This window comes from Penaeus chinensis, chromosome 34 (genome assembly GCF_019202785.1).
Source record: "Penaeus chinensis breed Huanghai No. 1 chromosome 34, ASM1920278v2, whole genome shotgun sequence".
NCBI lineage: Eukaryota > Metazoa > Arthropoda > Malacostraca > Decapoda > Penaeidae > Penaeus > Penaeus chinensis.
Genome location: NC_061852.1, coordinates 36,573,928 through 36,593,927, shown reverse-complemented (window position 1 = coordinate 36,593,927; position 20,000 = coordinate 36,573,928). Strand labels below are relative to the sequence as shown.

At 35.6% G+C, this 20,000-nt stretch overlaps 4 protein-coding genes across 4 annotated transcripts in view; 2 read left to right on the top strand and 2 right to left on the bottom strand.

Annotated features, from left to right (window-relative positions):
* The window catches only part of LOC125043493 (histone H2A), a 440-nt gene extending 306 nt beyond the window's left edge, over positions 1-134 (bottom strand). The window contains exon 1 of the mRNA XM_047639595.1: positions 1-134. This exon is cut by the window's left edge and continues 306 nt beyond it. Within this exon, the coding sequence (XP_047495551.1) occupies positions 1-115 (115 nt within the window). The 5' untranslated portion in view covers positions 116-134.
* A 199-nt stretch (positions 135-333) lies between these two features.
* LOC125043501 (histone H2B) lies at positions 334-720 on the top strand. The gene has a single exon (XM_047639602.1). It carries the CDS (start codon positions 349-351, stop codon positions 718-720), a length of 372 nt encoding a protein of 123 aa, XP_047495558.1. The 5' UTR covers positions 334-348.
* Positions 721-3,390: 2,670 nt separating this feature from the next.
* On the bottom strand, positions 3,391-3,818 carry LOC125043490 (histone H3). Its single transcript, XM_047639591.1, has one exon. It carries the CDS (start codon positions 3,810-3,812, stop codon positions 3,402-3,404), a length of 411 nt encoding a protein of 136 aa, XP_047495547.1. The 5' UTR covers positions 3,813-3,818; the 3' UTR covers positions 3,391-3,401.
* Positions 3,819-10,227: 6,409 nt separating this feature from the next.
* Positions 10,228-10,633, top strand: LOC125043506 (histone H4). Its single transcript, XM_047639608.1, has one exon. It carries the CDS (start codon positions 10,245-10,247, stop codon positions 10,554-10,556), a length of 312 nt encoding a protein of 103 aa, XP_047495564.1. The 5' UTR covers positions 10,228-10,244; the 3' UTR covers positions 10,557-10,633.
* The last annotated feature ends 9,367 nt before the right edge of the window (positions 10,634-20,000 follow it).

The following is a 20,000-nucleotide window of genomic DNA, read 5'->3' as shown; positions in this document are numbered from 1 at the left end:
AGTTTCCCTTACGCAGAAGGCGGTGAATTCTGCCCACAGGGAACTGAAGGCCAGCCCTGCTGGAGCGGGACTTTGACTTGCCCTTTACCTTACCACCCTTACCACGACCAGACATGATGCTTGCTTGTTAGGTACTTTACAAACCTTACTGCAATTTCGGCGAGCTTAGCTTTTATAGGCGGCCCCGGTTGACTGAGTCAGATTGCGACAACTGGCATGTTCTGTGTACACCAGATCAGCCAGTAGTCGTGGTCCTGTACGGGGAGGCTGGCGCGCGCGTTGGACAATAAAAGGAAAATTGTGAGTGCGGGAAACGTACTTCGTCCCGTAGGTACGACGACAAGCATCATGCCACCCAAAACTTCCGGAAAGGCTGCCAAGAAGGCCGGTAAGGCCCAAAAGTCTATCACCAAGGGTGATAAGAAGAAGAAGCGCAGGAGGAAGGAGAGCTACAGCATCTACATCTACAAGGTGCTCAAGCAGGTCCACCCTGATACCGGTATCTCCTCCAAGGCCATGTCTATCATGAACTCTTTCGTGAATGACATTTTTGAGCGCATTGCAGCTGAGGCTTCCCGCCTTGCACACTACAACAAGCGTTCCACCATCACCAGCCGGGAGATTCAGACCGCTGTCAGGCTGTTGCTCCCTGGAGAACTTGCCAAGCACGCTGTCAGTGAGGGCACAAAGGCCGTCACAAAGTACACTTCCTCCAAGTAAATCTCTAGGTTGCATGCTTTTCTTGCCTCCTAGAACAACATCGGCTCCTTTAGGAGCCACATATTGTAATAAAGCAGATATACAATGACTTTGGTAACCCAGTTAGTTAGTAACATGTTCCCTGCCTCCTACTGTTATTGTTATTGCTACTTCTACTACTGTTTCTATTATTAGAATTACTACTACTACTATAAGACCATTCAGTGTCCTTACACACAGATAGATAGCTCTACAAGTGCTTCATTAATTACCAAGTAGACAAACAGTGAGTCGGTTTGTTATTCATTAGCCGTACCTATCTGTGTATCTCGGCTGTTTAGCTTTTTGCGTAGAATGTTAGAAAGTGCCTTGTATGATTTCAATGTGATTGATATTAGTATTATAATCATCATTAACAGACATTTCACGCCTATTATTACTATTATTACTATTATTACTATTATTACTATTATTACTGTTATTAATATTATTACTATTATTACTATTATTACTATTATTACTATTATTATTATTATTATTATTATTATTATTATTATTCAAGGAATGGACAAATCAGGAGCGGTCATTAGAACCTACAAACTACAGAGAACATAACATAACACCTAACTTGTGGAGGTAAGGTAGGTTTGATCATATGTAGTATATTTATTAATCTTTTAGCACATAGACCTTGGGAGGCGAAGTGGATCGTAGCCTCTGTTTATTCTGTCACTCAAAGTGAGTATTCAAATAATGTGTTGCGTTATTGAGCGTCTTGATTGCAAAATACACCTACACATTATATATCTGTATATATACAAATCTGTATATATACATTATATATATTCTATATATACATTATATATATTCTATATATACATTATATATATTCTATATATACATTATATATATTCTATATATACATTATATATATTCTATATATACATTATATATATTCTATATATACATTATATATATTCTATATATACATTTTATATATTCTATATATACATTTTATATATTCTATATATACATTATATATATTCTATATATACATTATATATATTCTATATATACATTATATATATTCTATATATACATTATATATATTCTATATATACATTATATATATTCTATATATACATTATATATATTCTATATATACATTATATATATTCTATATATACATTATATATATTCTATATATACATTATATATATTCTATATATACATTATATATATTCTATATATACATTATACATATTCTATATATACATTATATATATTCTATATATACATTATATATATTCTATATATACATTATATATATTCTATATATACATTATATATATTCTATATATACATTATATATATTCTATATATACATTATATATATTCTATATATACATTATATATATTCTATATATACATTATATATATTCTATATATACATTATATATATTCTATATATACATTATATATATTCTATATACTATATATATATTCTATATACTATATATATATTCTATATACTATATATATATTATATATACTATATATATATTATATATACTATATATACTATATATACTATATATACTATTTTTCTTGCATACTATATATACTATATGTATATATATATATATATATATATATATATATATATATGTATATATATGTACATACATATATACTTATACATATATATATGCAGATTTCTGTATAGACACATATATACCGATTTCTATATATACACACATACATAATTATTTATATATACATACAGAATTCTATATAAATACATATATATATATATAAAACTATATATATACATATACATATACATATATGTACATATTTATATAGTTGTGTGTATATATATACATACCTAACTATATATACATACATAAACATATATGCATACATAACTAAGTATACATACGTAAACATATATGCATACATAATTTATTTATTTATACATACATACATACATACATTCTCTCATATATATTTATCTATATATATATAAAGTTATCTATCTATATAAATATACATAAATCTCTCTCTCTCTATTTTTATATATGTATATATGTGTGTACATATATATATATATATATATATATATATATATATATTAAATATATATGTTTGTGTGTGTGTGTATATTTATATATATATATATATATATATATATATGTATATATTTATATATACATAAATATACATACATACATACATACATACACATACACTCTCTCTTTCTATCTCATATATATATATATATATATATATATATATATATATGTATATATATACATATTAGCATTTAGTTTGTGTGTATGCCTATATAACTAATACATACATAACACTCTCTCTCTCTCTCTCATATATATATATATATATATATATATATATATATATTAGTGTGTGTATTTGTGTATGTATATGTATGTATGTATGTATGTATGTATGTATGTATGTATGTATGTATGTATGTATGTGTGTGTGTGTGTGTACATCTGTATGTATGTATGCTATCAAGATTGATATAATTATTATGTATATATGCTTATCAATACTAGTTTGTGTACATTGACAACTTTTACACTACTTGTCTTAATTTCATCTCTCTGGAGACAATCTTTAGGCCCTGAAAAGGGCCGAGGATTATGATTTTGTGTTGCAGGTATGCAATCAAAACCTTAGGCGCGCTCTCCGCGGATACGGCGAGCAAGTTGGATATCCTTAGGCATGATTGTGACCCTCTTAGCGTGGATAGCGCAGAGGTTGGTGTCCTCAAAGAGGCCGACCAGGTAAGCCTCGGAGGCTTCCTGCAGAGCCATGACAGCAGAGGACTGGAAGCGGAGGTCAGTCTTGAAGTCCTGGGCAATCTCACGGACCAGGCGCTGGAAGGGCAGCTTGCGGATCAGGAGCTCAGTGCTCTTCTGGTAACGACGGATCTCACGAAGGGCAACAGTTCCGGGCCTGTAACGATGGGGCTTCTTGACACCTCCGGTAGCAGGGGCAGACTTACGTGCTGCCTTGGTGGCCAACTGCTTGCGGGGGGCCTTGCCTCCGGTAGACTTACGTGCAGTCTGCTTGGTACGTGCCATTTTGCGAGTTTGTATCTATACAGATATGAAACGCGAACACGCTCAAGACGTCAATTTATAGGAGAGCGAGCGAGACCTAGCGGAGTCGCGTGTGGCTGCGAGAGTCTGGCTTAACCCCGCCTATTTTGACTGGGTAAATATTGCCAGAGATACGGCACATGTCAGGTCCTGTAATGCAGCCTCGGTGACGTTATGTTCAATTCCAAGTTGAAGCTTGGGACAAACTACTAAGGCCCGATCAATTGAAAGTATTTTACATGTGAGCTTTTGTCAATAACAAGGCCTAGGCGAGTTTGTATTTGCACAGCGGTCAGTTAAGATGAGCGCTCTTCTGAGTCGGCCGCCTCGCCGCTACGCAGACGGGGTGCGGCGGTAGCCTTACCCGATCTCGGTCGAGCCGAAATTCGAAGGGCTCTCAGGACCTCTAGGTCCCAAGGTTTTTGCGTGGTTTCTTTGTAGAGAGATTGTTTGACACCCCACGCAAAGACGACCTTGGCCTTGTGTGATAACTTTGGGTGTTATTGCACACTACTTGCTTTGAGGCTAGTATTTTTAATTATAGGCCAGAGTGCTTATAATTAAAAATACGAAGCACTGTGGCAATTTGCAGTTTTGCTGCGAGGTGCCGGCCGAACGCATAAGGGTTAATTCCCGTTCGGCAGGGTTCAACCCCGACCGGCCCTAACATACAAAGACTGCTTATTGCCCGGTGTGTCTCCCTTTTTGATACCGCAATCCGCCCTTTCATCGCCCTGTCAATTAGCCCTGCTAGACTTCCCTCCCTCACCCATCATCATCACCCTCGCGCTATGTCATGGGTCACGTAATCAAATTATCATATTCTGGGGAGCCTATCTCCTGTGAGGTGGCTCTCCAGAAAATCTTCTCCCTCACAGAAGTTGCTGTAACTCACTGCTTCAAGGTTCACAATGGCTACAAAGTTGTTGTTGCTAAGCCTGAACAACTGACCCCCTTTCTCTCCTCGTCTGGCCAAAGGAAACTCCTCGAACAAGGTTTTAAACCCTTACCTTCCCCTGAGACTAAGGCCAAATGCACGGTCGTGGCTAAAAAGATCGACAAGACAATCCTGCCACGATCGTGCGAGTCTATCCAGGCGGAGGTCGCGGCTAAAAACGATGTCACTGTCCTTGATATTTACAAACCCCCTGAGTCACGCATAGTTAAAATCCGCTGCTCTGCGCCTGAAGAGGCACAGAAGCTCCTAACTCGTGGGATAATGATGTTCAACACATCCGTCCCCACCTATAATGTGGAACCAGAGAGCTTTATTCTGGTTGACCAGTGCCTGAAATGTTACCGCTTCAACCACACAAAACACACATGCACACACGAACAGAGATGCAGCAGATGTGGTGACCTCGGTCATTTCTATGCCACATGCAACAAGACCACCAAATGTTGCAATTGCGAGGGCCAGCATGTCGCCGTCAGTGGGTCTTGCCCCAAACGCAAAGAAATCATCAAAACAAAAAGACAAGCACAAAAACAAAACAACAACCCAACCTACGCCTCAACACTCCGACCCTTACAAACATCCACACCCACTACAAAACGCCCCAACACGATTCCCTCAGGAAACACAATGCCTCTTCCACCTCAATTCCCCCCAAACAACACCCTCATACCAAACAACAACCCCAAAATACAAACCATACTACACGTAGCTTTAATAGCTGCCAAATACAACGCCAAGAAATTCACAAACATACTCCCAATACTACTACAGAAAAACGGTTTCCCCAGTATTGTGATTCCTGAGGAGATCTTCGAAGACGAAAACCTATACATACCAGAGTATCACACACAAACAAACACAAACACCGAGGCTAGAGTGGCGCCCACCACAGCACCACAGCCCTCTACCTCACACTCACATGTACTTTCACAACCACAACCACAACGCAAACCCAGAGTAACTGCACAAGAAAAAACTACAAATAACACAAATGATCACAAACGCAAACTTCCTTCACCACTAAACACTCACCAGAAAAAAGACAAAAAAGACCCTCTGCTCACGGAAAACCCGGAGCCCTCCGCTCCTCGTCGTCGTCATGACGACACCTTAATTGGGGACAGCAGCAGCGACGATAGCCTTCGCATCGACCTCGGTCCTGAGGTCGAAGAGGGGGCTGCCGCGCTGCCCGTTCCCCCTGGGGACGCAGTTCCCGTCCTCCCCGTCAGGGGAAACCTTGGGGGACATGGTAGCGTCGGGAATTGGTCCGCCGATTCCCGAGAATGCCATGTCTCCCTCTCTCAGGAGTCCCTCCCGGACCCCGAAGAGACCCAGTCTGGGGCTCGTCCTCGGCCGCGTTTCCGTGAGCAGCAAACGCCACGAAAAGTAGGTCACCGTCATCCCGACCTACTCTGAGTGGCATGCTGACAATCGTCCAAGCGAACGTAAGATCGTTTTATAACGTAAGACGCCTCTTTTACGACTTCCTAGATCGGGAAAGTCCTGACGTTGTTCTTTTAAACTCTACCTCTATCACTAACTCCTATGCTATCAAACACTTCGGCTACACGTCAAGACAATCACGAAACGGCTGGTGTGTAGGGTCCTGCATTCTCGTAAAATCCACCTTTCATTTCGAATTCATCTCGCCTCCATTCATTCATCCAGACTTCATGGCTATTAAGCTATTCACCCAGCAGGGCCCCATAATGATTGCCACTGCCTATATCAGACCTCAAACAAACTTGCCCATTCACGATTTCAATAAAATATTTAATTATAATAATCTCCCAGTCTTCTTTGCCGGGGATGTTAACGCAGCACACACATCACTTAACCACACAAACAGCAACGCACACGGCAGACAGCTCTTGTCTATTTTCGAAACAAAAAGACTGCACTACATCGGACCCGACTTCTACACTTCATTCACATCGAGAGGGAAGGGCCGCCCTGATCTCGTTTTCGGGAACAGAGCGGCTCTCCCCTACCACACACACACACAACCCGGCCCGAACTTCGGTTCTGACCACATACCCATCATCATAAAACTTTCTACCACACCTATACAAAACAAAGAAACAACATCCTTCAGGTATAAAAAAGCAGACTGGGACGACTTTAAATCTTATCTTGCCAGTCAAAATTTTAACTTTAACCTTGAAAGAGAAAATATTCTCGAAATAGATAGGCATTGGCATCATCTCTTCGCATGGATATCAGCAGCAATGCGCCGCGCTATTCCGCGAGAGCGCTTTAAAATCAGAACTTCATTCTATCCAAGCGAGAGAACCAAGCGTCTCCTGACCTGCTACAGGAACCGTTTTCTTCAAAATTTAAACCACTTGCATCGAGTTCGGTGGGACCTCACTATCCTCAGAAACCATGTCATAAATAGTTTTGATAATGACCACAAAACTCATTGGCATAATTTAATTAAACAAACAGAATCTATGAGAGTTCGCACTCCACGGGAATTTTGGCAATCAATTAAGCGATTAAAAGGTAGCAATTTCCCCCCCTTCACTCACCTCCTCAAGGACAACAACCAAATTTCAGATCCCGTGGAGGTTATCAAAATTTTTCATGATCACTGGCAAACTGTTTTCTATCCACATGAACCCCACCCTCTCTTTAATGAACATTTTCAATCCATCAACACCTGGAGCCAAGACCACAGGATAGAAACAGAACCAGAGCAGATTATCCACCTGGATAATCTGGACGACACATGCGAACTCCGTGCACCCATCTTGCTGGAGGAGGTAAAACAAATAATAATGAGGTTTCCTCGAAAGGCTCCGGGCTCCTCTCAGATCGGACGTGACGTACTCATACACCTTCCTGACAACATTTTACGAGCTATGACGTACCTTTATAACACTTCCTTGGCCTCTGGCTACTATCCCTCACCTTTCAAAACTGCTTTAGTGGCCCTCATCCCTAAGCCAAACAAAGACCTAACCGACCCCAAGAATTACCGCCCAATTAGTTTACTAGAGACATTAGGCAAAATTTTTGAAAAAATAATTAACTCCCGACTAAGGCGGTATCTCGACGATCATGACTTACTCTCCTCAAAACAATTCGGCTTCCGCTCTCACCGATCGACTAATGACGCACTGACTATACTGACCAATTACTGTCTTAACAACAAAGACAGAAGACTAAAGACGGTTCTCGTAACCAAGGACGTGGAGCGAGCCTTCGACACGGTCTGGCATGCTGGCTTGAAGTACAAACTGTGCACTAAATTTAATTTCCCTTCGTGCACCAAGAAGCTGCTATGCAGCTTCTTGGATGACCGTAAACTAAAACTCAAATTTAAAGGAAAAATTTCCAACACCATCCAAATGCACGCAGGTGTACCTCAAGGCAGCATAATCAGCCCAACACTATACATATTATACACAAACGACCTCCCTGACCCCACATTTCCCGATTCATTGACGCTCCTTTACGCCGACGACTGTACTCACTTAGCCAGACATAATTCGCTCGCTGGTGTTGTCCGACGAATTAACGACGAGCTTGACACCGTCTCGAGATGGGAGCACAAATGGCTTATCAAAACTAATGCGACAAAAACAAAAGTTCTCTTTATTGACCCTAAACACAATCCTCCTTACGATCCAATACACCTAAACTCTTTCGACAGACTACAAGCACCTCTTCAAATAACACGCTCTTGCATCGTGCTCGGTGTAACGTTCGATTACATGCTAAGATTTCATTATCATATTTGGAAAAAAGCCGCATTGGCTAAAAAGGGCTTACAGTCGCTTCGTCGATTTAGATGTGCGGCCCCGCGCACAAAGCTGCACCTGTTCAAAGCCATCATACACCCTCTTCTCACATACTCCCCACTTACACTTACACTAGCAGCATACACAAACAGAAGAAAGCTACAGATCATTCAGAATAAAGCTCTCCGATGGGTCTACAGTGTGGGCTGGGACGAGTTTGTGTCGTCATCACAACTCCACGAGAGAGCTTCTGTGCTCCCTCTGAACCTTGTGTGGCGCGCGAGGGTTTGTAAACAACTCGACAAACTTCGTCTTTGGCTGCCCGACTGGATAGACAGGAATAATGTCTATCTCCGGGGAAGGAGGAGCGGCCTTGGCCGGGATTCCTTTGCGCTGGACTGGGACGAAGAACAGGAGCCAGTTTTTTGAGCTTGGCAGCAACATCTTATCCTATGTGAACCTTCTCATACTTCCTTCCTGCCTTTCACCCTCACTCCCTCTCTTGTTTTGTTCGTTTTAATATTTTTAACTTTATAATGTTAAGTAAAGTTGCGTGAGCTTCGGCGGTTTTTACTATAAACTCGGCGCCCTCGCTCGCCGCGGCCCGGCCAATCACGTCTCGGCGCGATTGTTGCCGGGTCTCGCGAGCGCGGATGCCGAGCGCCGAATTTATCGCGTAAACTTTTTTAAGCTTTTATTTTTCTTACGTTCGTGTTTGCGTTGTTTTTTAAATGTTCTTTCGTTTTATTTTAGTTTCTTGTTTTAACGTTTGTGTTCTTTCAGTTTTTAATGTTTTGGGTGGTTGTTTTACTCAAATTACGATTTTATTAACTTTGTCAAATAAACATATTCCCTAAGAGAGCCCTATCCCGTTTTTAACTCCCTTCCTCTCCCCCTTCCTCCTTCCGTGTGTCACACAACCTCACCCACGCCACATCTCATTATCCTCCCATAGCGCAAGTGCCCCTCATCCTAATCCTTACCTTCATCTCACTGGTTCCGGATTCCCGATACGTGACATCTGCCGCCTGCACCCTGCCATGACCGTGGCTCCTTTGCCATAAGGAGTGGCAACGCGCGAGTGGGGGAGGAGATGTCATGGCCAGTGTTGACAATCCAAGCGTGGTGAGATCGCCAGAGCACGTCTCCCTGGAAGTCCTGCCGCCGACAGGGAGAAATCTCTGCTCGACGCGGGCGTGGGAGATAGCCTCTGATTAGCGATCTCACTCGTATTTCACCCTCGCAGTCTCCTGGTTAGCCGAGGGCGCCACCGTTGCCATGGGCGAGAAGTCCGTGCACGGTGGGGCCCCGATGGCGCCTGGCAGGCCGCCCTCTCTGCTCCCAACCTCCCCGTTAGCCGAGTGCGCGCCGCAGCCCGGGCATGTGGACTCGCCGTCCCATGAGTTCGCTCATGCAAGGCGAATCCCGCCATGCCAGGGCCACGCGCGCACAGATGGCGCGGGGCCTCCCTCTCCAGCCTTTGTCCTCCTTTCTGCCTCCCGGTCAGCTATGCCCCCCAACTTTTACCCCGCATGTTGGGTTAAGCCCCGACTCTTTTCTCTCTTACTAAATCATCTTTTCGATCCCCCCCTTTATCCTTCCCCTCTCCCGCCTTCTTTCCCCCCGGTAACGGGTCTTTTCTTTTAAACTTTTGCTTTTGCTTTGCCGAAATTCATCTCGCTAACTCCCAGCAAGAAAACCACTATCATCATGACCGGACGAGGCAAGGGCGGAAAGGGGCTCGGAAAGGGTGGCGCCAAGCGTCATCGCAAGGTGTTGCGTGATAACATCCAGGGTATCACCAAGCCTGCCATCCGTCGTCTTGCTCGCCGTGGAGGTGTCAAGCGTATCTCTGGTCTGATCTACGAAGAAACCCGTGGTGTCCTCAAGGTGTTCCTCGAGAACGTGATCCGTGACGCCGTCACCTACACCGAGCACGCCAAGAGGAAGACCGTCACCGCCATGGACGTCGTCTACGCTCTCAAGCGCCAGGGACGTACCCTGTACGGTTTCGGAGGTTAAGTGTCTTGACCGACAACATCTACCATCAAAACCAACAACCCCCACCAAACCAAAAACCTTGGACCTATTTTAGGTCCTACAAATACTCATAAAGAGGATACAATTTGATACCCATCTATCTATCTTGCTTTATCTACTACAACTACAACTACTACTACTACTACTACTACTACTACTACTACTACTACTACTACTACTACTACTACTTACCTTCTACTACTATTAATAAATCAACATGAGTCCCCAGTATTGCGATTACAAATATTGATTTTTCTTGCATCTCTACTGGTATTGTTATCAATACTATTATTATTAAGCTTGTCATTGTGTATGTTATTATTGGTGTTGTAAATGATGATGAAGAAGAAATGTGTATGGTTACATTAAGCTTTAGTTATTATTAGACTCTGATAACCAACATGAAGCAGAAGCAAAGAAAGAAAGAAGAAGAAGACTAAAGTAGATATATGTGATAGTGATAAATGGCGGTCTAAAGTGCATTGGGCCAGTAATATTTGAAAAGCGTGTACCCACATGTATAAAGTATTTTCCCTAGGGTGTTTATACACGTGTGCGTTGTTGCTGAAGTGCATGCAGACACACAGGGGCGAGGGATTTGAACGTTGATCAGCAAGATTGCTAGACGAGATCGCTACCGCTGCTACAGACAGACACCCAGAGGAAGGGAGAAAAAGCCAGGCAGACACACAGAAGGAGGGGGTCTGCCTGTCTGTGTATGTATCTATCTATCTATCTATCTGGCTGGCTAGCTAGCTAGCTAGCTATATATCTATATATCTACACAAGCAACAGCTGACTGAGCGACAACCCCAGCACCCTACTAATACTAATAACTCGGAGTACAGCTCGCACAAAACCTACACACAATGCCTTGCTTTGTTTGCTTTTTTTTTGTATTATTTCAGTGAGAAAGTCAAAGATGGAGACATGTATAGATACACGGATCCATAGACACACAGATACATAGATATATAGATACACCGATACATAGAGAGATAGATACACAGATACATATGCTATTATATTGCCCACATACAAAAACGGATAAACAAACAAAAAACATGAATGAATGGACCTATTCGAGACACGAAGACAGACCGACAACCACACAAACTTACAATCACGCACAAGATCGTAAACAACCTTGTGGACATTAACAAACAAGAAATTCACACAACACCAACTTGATTGTAACACAGACTCTTACAAGCAAGAAAGCAAGCAAGCAAGTACTCATTCATTCATTCCTTCATTCATTCCTTCTTTCTCTCTTTCTTCCTTCTCACGCAGCGTGCGCGAGTGACGGGAACACACACACACACACTAAAAAAAAACACCACTTGGACCTTGACCCTTTCCCACAAACAACCAACCATATATGCATGCGTGGCATGCACTTATTATATATACACATTCCTACACTCAAACACACATTCACTTAGTCAATCGCACAATCCTACACTCAAACACACGCTCAATCACACAGTCGCATACTCTACCATTCATGCAAGCACATCCACACGCTCAGTCAGTCAATCACTACCGGACACATTCACACAATCACTACCCCACACACTCACACAATCATATATCCACGCTCAATCACACATTCTCACAAGCTCAGTCATTCACACACACATAATCACTCATTCACACACACACATACAATCACTCATTCACACACACACACACAAGCATTCATTCACACACACATACACTCACTCATTCACACACACACTCACACAATCACTACCGGACACATTCACACAATCACTACCCCACACACTCACACAATCATATATCCACGCTCAATCACACATTCTCACAAGCTCAGTCATTCACACACACATAATCACTCATTCACACACACATACAATCACTCATTCACACACACACACAAGCATTCATTCACACACACAAGCACTCATTCACACACACAGTCACTCATCCGCACTCACTCACACATTCGCACTCAAACACACATTCACACGCTCAATCATTCATAACAACACATTCACTCACTCACTCACACATCCACACTCAAACACATTCACACACTCGCATGCTCAAACACATTCAAAACTACAAAACAAACACAATCACAAACCACATGCACAACGAACAACTAACTCATTCATGCATTCATTCATTCATTCATTACACGTAGGCGCAAAGCACCACCGACACAGAACCAACTACACACAATATCACAGGGGGGAGGTGGGGAGGGGGGGGGGGGACAAAACAAAAAAACAAAACACTATTCATTCAAACTAAATCAAACCCATCATCAAAAACAACAAGGGAAAACAACTATCTAAAAAAAAAAAAAAAAAAAAAAAAAAAAGACAACAAAAACAACAACTCAACTCAAATCCAATCCATTTCATTTCACAATACTTTACTTTGCTCTTGTCTTGGGGAGACCTAGACGTCCAAGCCTCGGACAATAACACAGAAAAATGGACTCTATGCACATTGCCACACACAAGTATTGGCCTTAACCACTGTATAAATAAGCAGACACTACCGAACTGCTTGCCCGCTCGTTTGCAAGACTACTTTTGACGGAAGACAGCTCAAAGTATCACGAACATAAAACATGTTGAATTTGTGTGACCAAACCAGTTCCAATAATGTGTCAATGAATAAGACAAATATATTAGTTTACTAGATGAAATAACTTGATGTTTTCAAACGATATCACAACAAGCAAACTAGATTAAGTGTCGATAAAGGAAAGTTCCTTCCTCGTGAACGATCAAATAACGGGGATGTAGAAATCTTTTCAATGGATTGATTAGCTTTCGTTTTTTGTTAATTTTCTCATCAATATCACTATTATATTGATGTCATTTTAGGTATTATCACTTATTTTACATATATCATACTATTTATGGAAGCCTATTTGCTATTTATCGGTTTCTGTACACATACACTGATATTGAAGCATATATATGTATATATATATATATATATATATATATATATATATATATATATATATATATATATACATACATGTATATATGTACATGTATACGTATATACACATTTATAAATATGTATATATATACAAACATAGACATAGAGATAATTAGACAGATAGATAAATACATATACACACAACGATATATATATATACATATACACACATACGTGTGCATATACACATAACGATGGTATACACGTAGTGTGATGATTATTAATATTTTTGTTGGAATAGAAAGAAATCATAAATACTCGTAAAATATAAGAATCCACGCAATTCCATTCCATTTCGTGTTTGCGTATTTTAGGAGAGAGAGTGGTGCCCCCCCAAAAAGAAAAAAATGTGTACATTTATTTTAAAAGTCATATTAATATGATACAGCAGCGGACCGTGGCAACACCGTTTTCGGGCATCCTCCTCACCCGCGGAATAAAATGCTCGTGCCCTGGGCTTCGCCGAAGTGAAGTCGACGGAAGTTCACGTTGCACGATGAAGGATGATGCAAGGGAGCTCTTGGCAATGCATAGCAGTCTCTTCCATAGTCTTTAACGAACATACAGGGCAAAATGTCGCCACGCCGCGGCGGCTCCGACAGGAGTGTGTTGCCACCTCGAGTTCATGTGTTTCCAATGGAGGTTATTATTCGTAGGCCTGTGGGAGACGTGGAGGTCAGACGAGATTTTAGCATATGGTTTTATACCTCCTGGAATGGAACGACGTGTTTTTTTTTTTTTTTTTTTTTTTTTTTTTTATGTATGTATGCCTGTATGTATGTTTACACGTTTGTAACCTAACCTAGCCTAACGTAATCTAACCTAACCCAAACTAACCTAATCTAGCCTATCCTCACGTAACCTAATCTAATCTGTCCTATCCTGCCCTATTGTATCCTATCCTATCTCTATTTGCATGTATGTCCTGTATGTATTTCTACACGTTTCAAACCTGACCAAACGTAATATAATCTATCCTAACCTAAACTATCCTAACCTATATATTTATATGAATATTTGCATACATATGTATATTGATATAAATGTGTATATATATACATATATATACACATGTATACACATATATATATACATATATATATATATATATATATATATATATATATATATATACACACACATATATATATACACACATATATATACACACACATATATATATACATATATATACATATATATATATATATATATATATATATATATATATATATATACACAAATATATATACATACATACATATATATATATATATACACATATATATACATATATATATATATATATATATATATATATATATAAAACACATATATATATACATATATATATATATAGTTTATATATATTTTATATATAAATACACATATATATAAATACACATATATATAAATATATATATACATATACAAATATGTGTATAGATAGATAGATAGATGGATTGATAAAGATATATATATATTATGTATTATATATTATAGGTCATATATTGTATATTATATATTATGTCATATATTGTATAATTTATATTATATGTCATATATTGTATATTATATATTATATGTCATATATTGTATATTATATATTATATGTCATATATTGTATATTATATATTATATGTCATAGATTGTATATGATATATTATATGTCATAGATTGTATATGATATATTATATGTCATAGATTGTATATTACATATTATACGTCATATATTGTATATTATATATTATATGTCATATATTGTATATTATATATTATATGTCATATATTGTATATTATATTACATACGTCATATATTGTATATTATATATTATACGTCATATATTGTATATTATATATTATATGTCATATATTGTATATCATATATTATACATCATATATTGTATATTATATATTATATGTCATATATTGTATATTATATATTATATGTCAGATATTGTATATTATATATTATATGTCATAGATTGTATATTATATATTATATGTCATATATTGTATATTATATATTATATGTCAGATATTGTATATTATATATTATATGTCATAGATTGTATATTATATATTATATGTCATATATTGTATATTATATATTATATGTCATAGATCGTATATTATATATTATATGTCATAGATTGTATATTATATATTATACGTCATATATTGTATATTATATATTATACGTCATATATTGTATATTATATATCATACGTCATATATTGTATATTATATATTATATGTCATGTGTTGTATATTATATATTATATGTCATATATTGTATATTATATTACATACGTCATATATTGTATATTATATATTATATGTCATATATTGTATATGATATATTATATATCATATATTGTATATTATATATTATATGTCATAGATTGTATATGATATATTATATGTCATATATTGTATATTATATATTATATGTCATAGATTGTATATTATATATTATATGTCATATATTGTATATTATATATTATATATCATATATTGTGTATTATATATCATATGACATAGATTGTATATTATATATTATATGTCATATATTGTGTATTATATATTATATATTATATGTCATATATTGTATATTATATATTATATGTCATATAATGTATATTATATATTATATGTCATATATTGTGTATTATATATTATATATTATATGTCATATATTGTATATTATATATCATGCGTCATATATTGTATATTATATATCATACGTCATATATTGTATATTATATATTATATGTCATGTATTGTATATTATATATTATATGTCATATATTGTATATTATATATTATATGTCATAGATTGTATATTATATATTATATGTCATATATTGTATATGATATATTATATATCATATATTGTATATTATATATTATATGTCATAGATTGTATATGATATATTATATGTCATATATTGTATATTATATATTATATGTCATAGATTGTATATTATATATTATATGTCATATATTGTATATTATATATTATATATCATATATTGTGTATTATATATCATATGTCATAGATTGTATATTATATATTATATGTCATATATTGTATATTATATATTATATATTATATGTCATATATTGTATATTATATATTATATGTCATATAATGTATATTATATATTATATGTCATATATTGTGTATTATATATTATATATTATATGTCATATATTGTATATTATATATTATATGTCATATAATGTATATTATATATTATATGTCATATTTTGTATATTATATATTATATGTCATATAATGTATATTATATATTATATGTCATATATTGTGTATTATATATTATATATTATATGTCATATATTGTATATTATATATTATATGTCATATAATGTATATTATATATTATATGTCATATATTGTATATTATATATTATATGTCATATTGTATGTTATATATTATATGTCAAATATTGTTCATTATATATTATATGTCATATATTGTATATTATATATTATATGTCATATAATGTATATTATATATTATATGTCATATATTGTATATTATATATTATATGTCATATATTGTATATTATATATTGTATGTCATATATTGTATATTATATATTATATGTCATATATTTTATATTATATATTATATAAATACATATATATATATAAACACATAAATAGATGTATGTATATTTATATGTATATATATACACACACACACACACATATATATATATATATATATATATATATATATATATATATATTTTTTTTTTTTTTTTTTTTTTTTTTCTTTCTTTCTTTCTTTATAGTTTTATTATTATTGTCTATATTTTACCAACAGGCACACAAATTAGAAGAATGCGACGGCGCCTCACAGGCTCGGTTCGGGGTCAACGGTAACTGTGTCAGCGGTAGCGTTTGAGGTCATTTAATGTCACCAAACAAATACCCTTGGTTGATCTTCTGGATTGCATTCCTTGGTTATCGCATATATCCGGAGTTAGGTTTAAAATATATGTACTACATAGATATATGTTTGTGTTCAAACATTCATTTTCTTTATATTTTCCTACTTATATATTATTTATGTCTTATTATTGTTATTTTAATAATAATTATTATCATTACTATTATTTTTCTTATCATTTTTATTATGCTTATTATTATTGTTGTTATTATTATTATTATTATTAGTAGTAGTAGTAGTAGTAGTAGTAGTAGTAGTAGTAGTAGTAGTAGTAGTAGTAGTAGTTGTAGTAGTAGTAGAAGTATCATTGTTATTACTATTATTTTTATTATCATTAATATTATTATTAGCATTAGCATTATTGTTACTATTGTGAATACTGTTATTACTATTATTTATATATATTTTTTCTTGCCTAGCGTTATGATGCAGCCGTTTATGAATGCCGGCCTTAGCCTTGCGTTATCTCTCCTTAACCGTTCCTGTGCTCCCTGCTATCTCTCTCCTCGCACGTGAACAAACTTTTGCGTGCGTTATCATGTGACCGTTGTAGGCCGCTATCTTCCATGAATCGTTACTGCACTATCTCTTCGTTTCTCAGATTATCTCGCTCTTTTCATGCATAATGTTGTTCTTTTTCTTACTATTATTAGTAGTAGCATTAGCATTTGTAAAAGTATTGTTATAAAGATATTGTTATAGCTATTGTTATTATTATTATAATTATAATAATAATAATAATAATAATAATAATAATAATATTATTATTATTATTATTATTATTATTATTATTATTATTATTATTATTATTATTATTGGCATGATGACAAAGATTTGCATGCGTTATCTTGTGGCCGTTTGTGTATGCCGGCTTTAGCAATCCGTTATCTCTCCTTAACCGTTTCTGTGCTATCTCTTAGTTTCTCAGAATATCTCGCGCTTTTTATTAATTCTCGTTAATTTTGATGTACGGTCATAAGATTGATGTATATCTGTAATATTTAATATATATTTTTAATTTATTATTTCTCGTTTCATCTGATTTATTTCTGTATCTTATCAACAATCATGTTAGATCATTTCGGTAATTATTGTTTAATATAACATTCATTTGCATCTCCCCATCTATGGTTGTGTATTAAGTTCATTTTCCGTGTTACTGTATGTCTCTTTACGCAAATTGAGAGCGAATGGTTATTTGCAAGTATTTGATAGTTTTTTAACGATGTTTTGGCTATTCACAAACAACACAAGCAGCAATTAATTACCAGTCACAAGCTATTATCGCTTTACAGTTGTCGTTACCCCCCTCCTCTTTCTCTCTCTCTCTCTCTCTCTCTCTCTCTCTCTCTCTCTCTCTCTCTCTCTCTCTCTCTCTCTCTCTCTCTCTCTCTCTCTCTCTCGTTCTCTCTGTTAATATTTTTTTTTTTTTTTTTTTTTTTTATTTGACGGGAATCAGAGGCTCGCCAGTAAGATTTGAGGTCATGTAGTGTCACCGTTGTCTGATATCCAGCCCAGTGTTGGCGCCATGGAGTTTGATTGTTTTATTTTACTTGTTTCCCCCCCCCCCCCCCCTCTGAGGGGGGTTAGGAGTAAAGTGTGAAATTTCACTATGTACCTCGTCTCTGATAACAGGATGGGACGGGGAATCAGAAGCTCGATTTGGTGCCAACTGTGATATTATTATTATTATTGTTTTTTTTTCTTTTAATGAGAGATATGTGTGTTTCAATTATTATTATAATTATTATTGTTGTTGTTGTTATTACTATTATTATTATTATTATTATTATTATTATTATTATTATTATTATTATTATTATTATTATTATTATTATTATTGGCTCCACGCATGATGACAAAGATTTGCATGCGTTATCATGTGGCCGTTGTAGACCGCTATCTCCCATGAATCGTTACTGTGATATCTTTACGCTTCTCAGATTATCTCGCTCTTTTTATGAATTTTATATTATTTTATATTACTGTTAATAGTTGTAATAGTTCATGTTCATGTTCATGTTCATGTTCATGTTTATGTTACTGTTACTGTTACTAATAATGTTACTGTTACTGTTACTAATACTGTTACTGTTACTAATACTGTTACTGTTCCTAATATCGTTACTGTTACTAATACTGTTACTGTTACTAATACTGTTACTGTTACTAATACTGTTCCTGTTACTAATACTGTTACTGTTGCTGTTATTATTATTATTATTATTATTATTATTATTATTATTATTATTATTATTATTATTGTTATTGTTATTGTTACTGATGTTATCATTGTTATTAGTGCTATTACTATTAAGAGTATCATCATCATTACTATTCCTTTATTATCGTTTAATGTCCTTTTGATTACTATTACTATTATTATGAATATGTTTTCATATTTATTATCACTGTTTCGTTATCATCACTATTACAACAATCGCTTGATCATTTT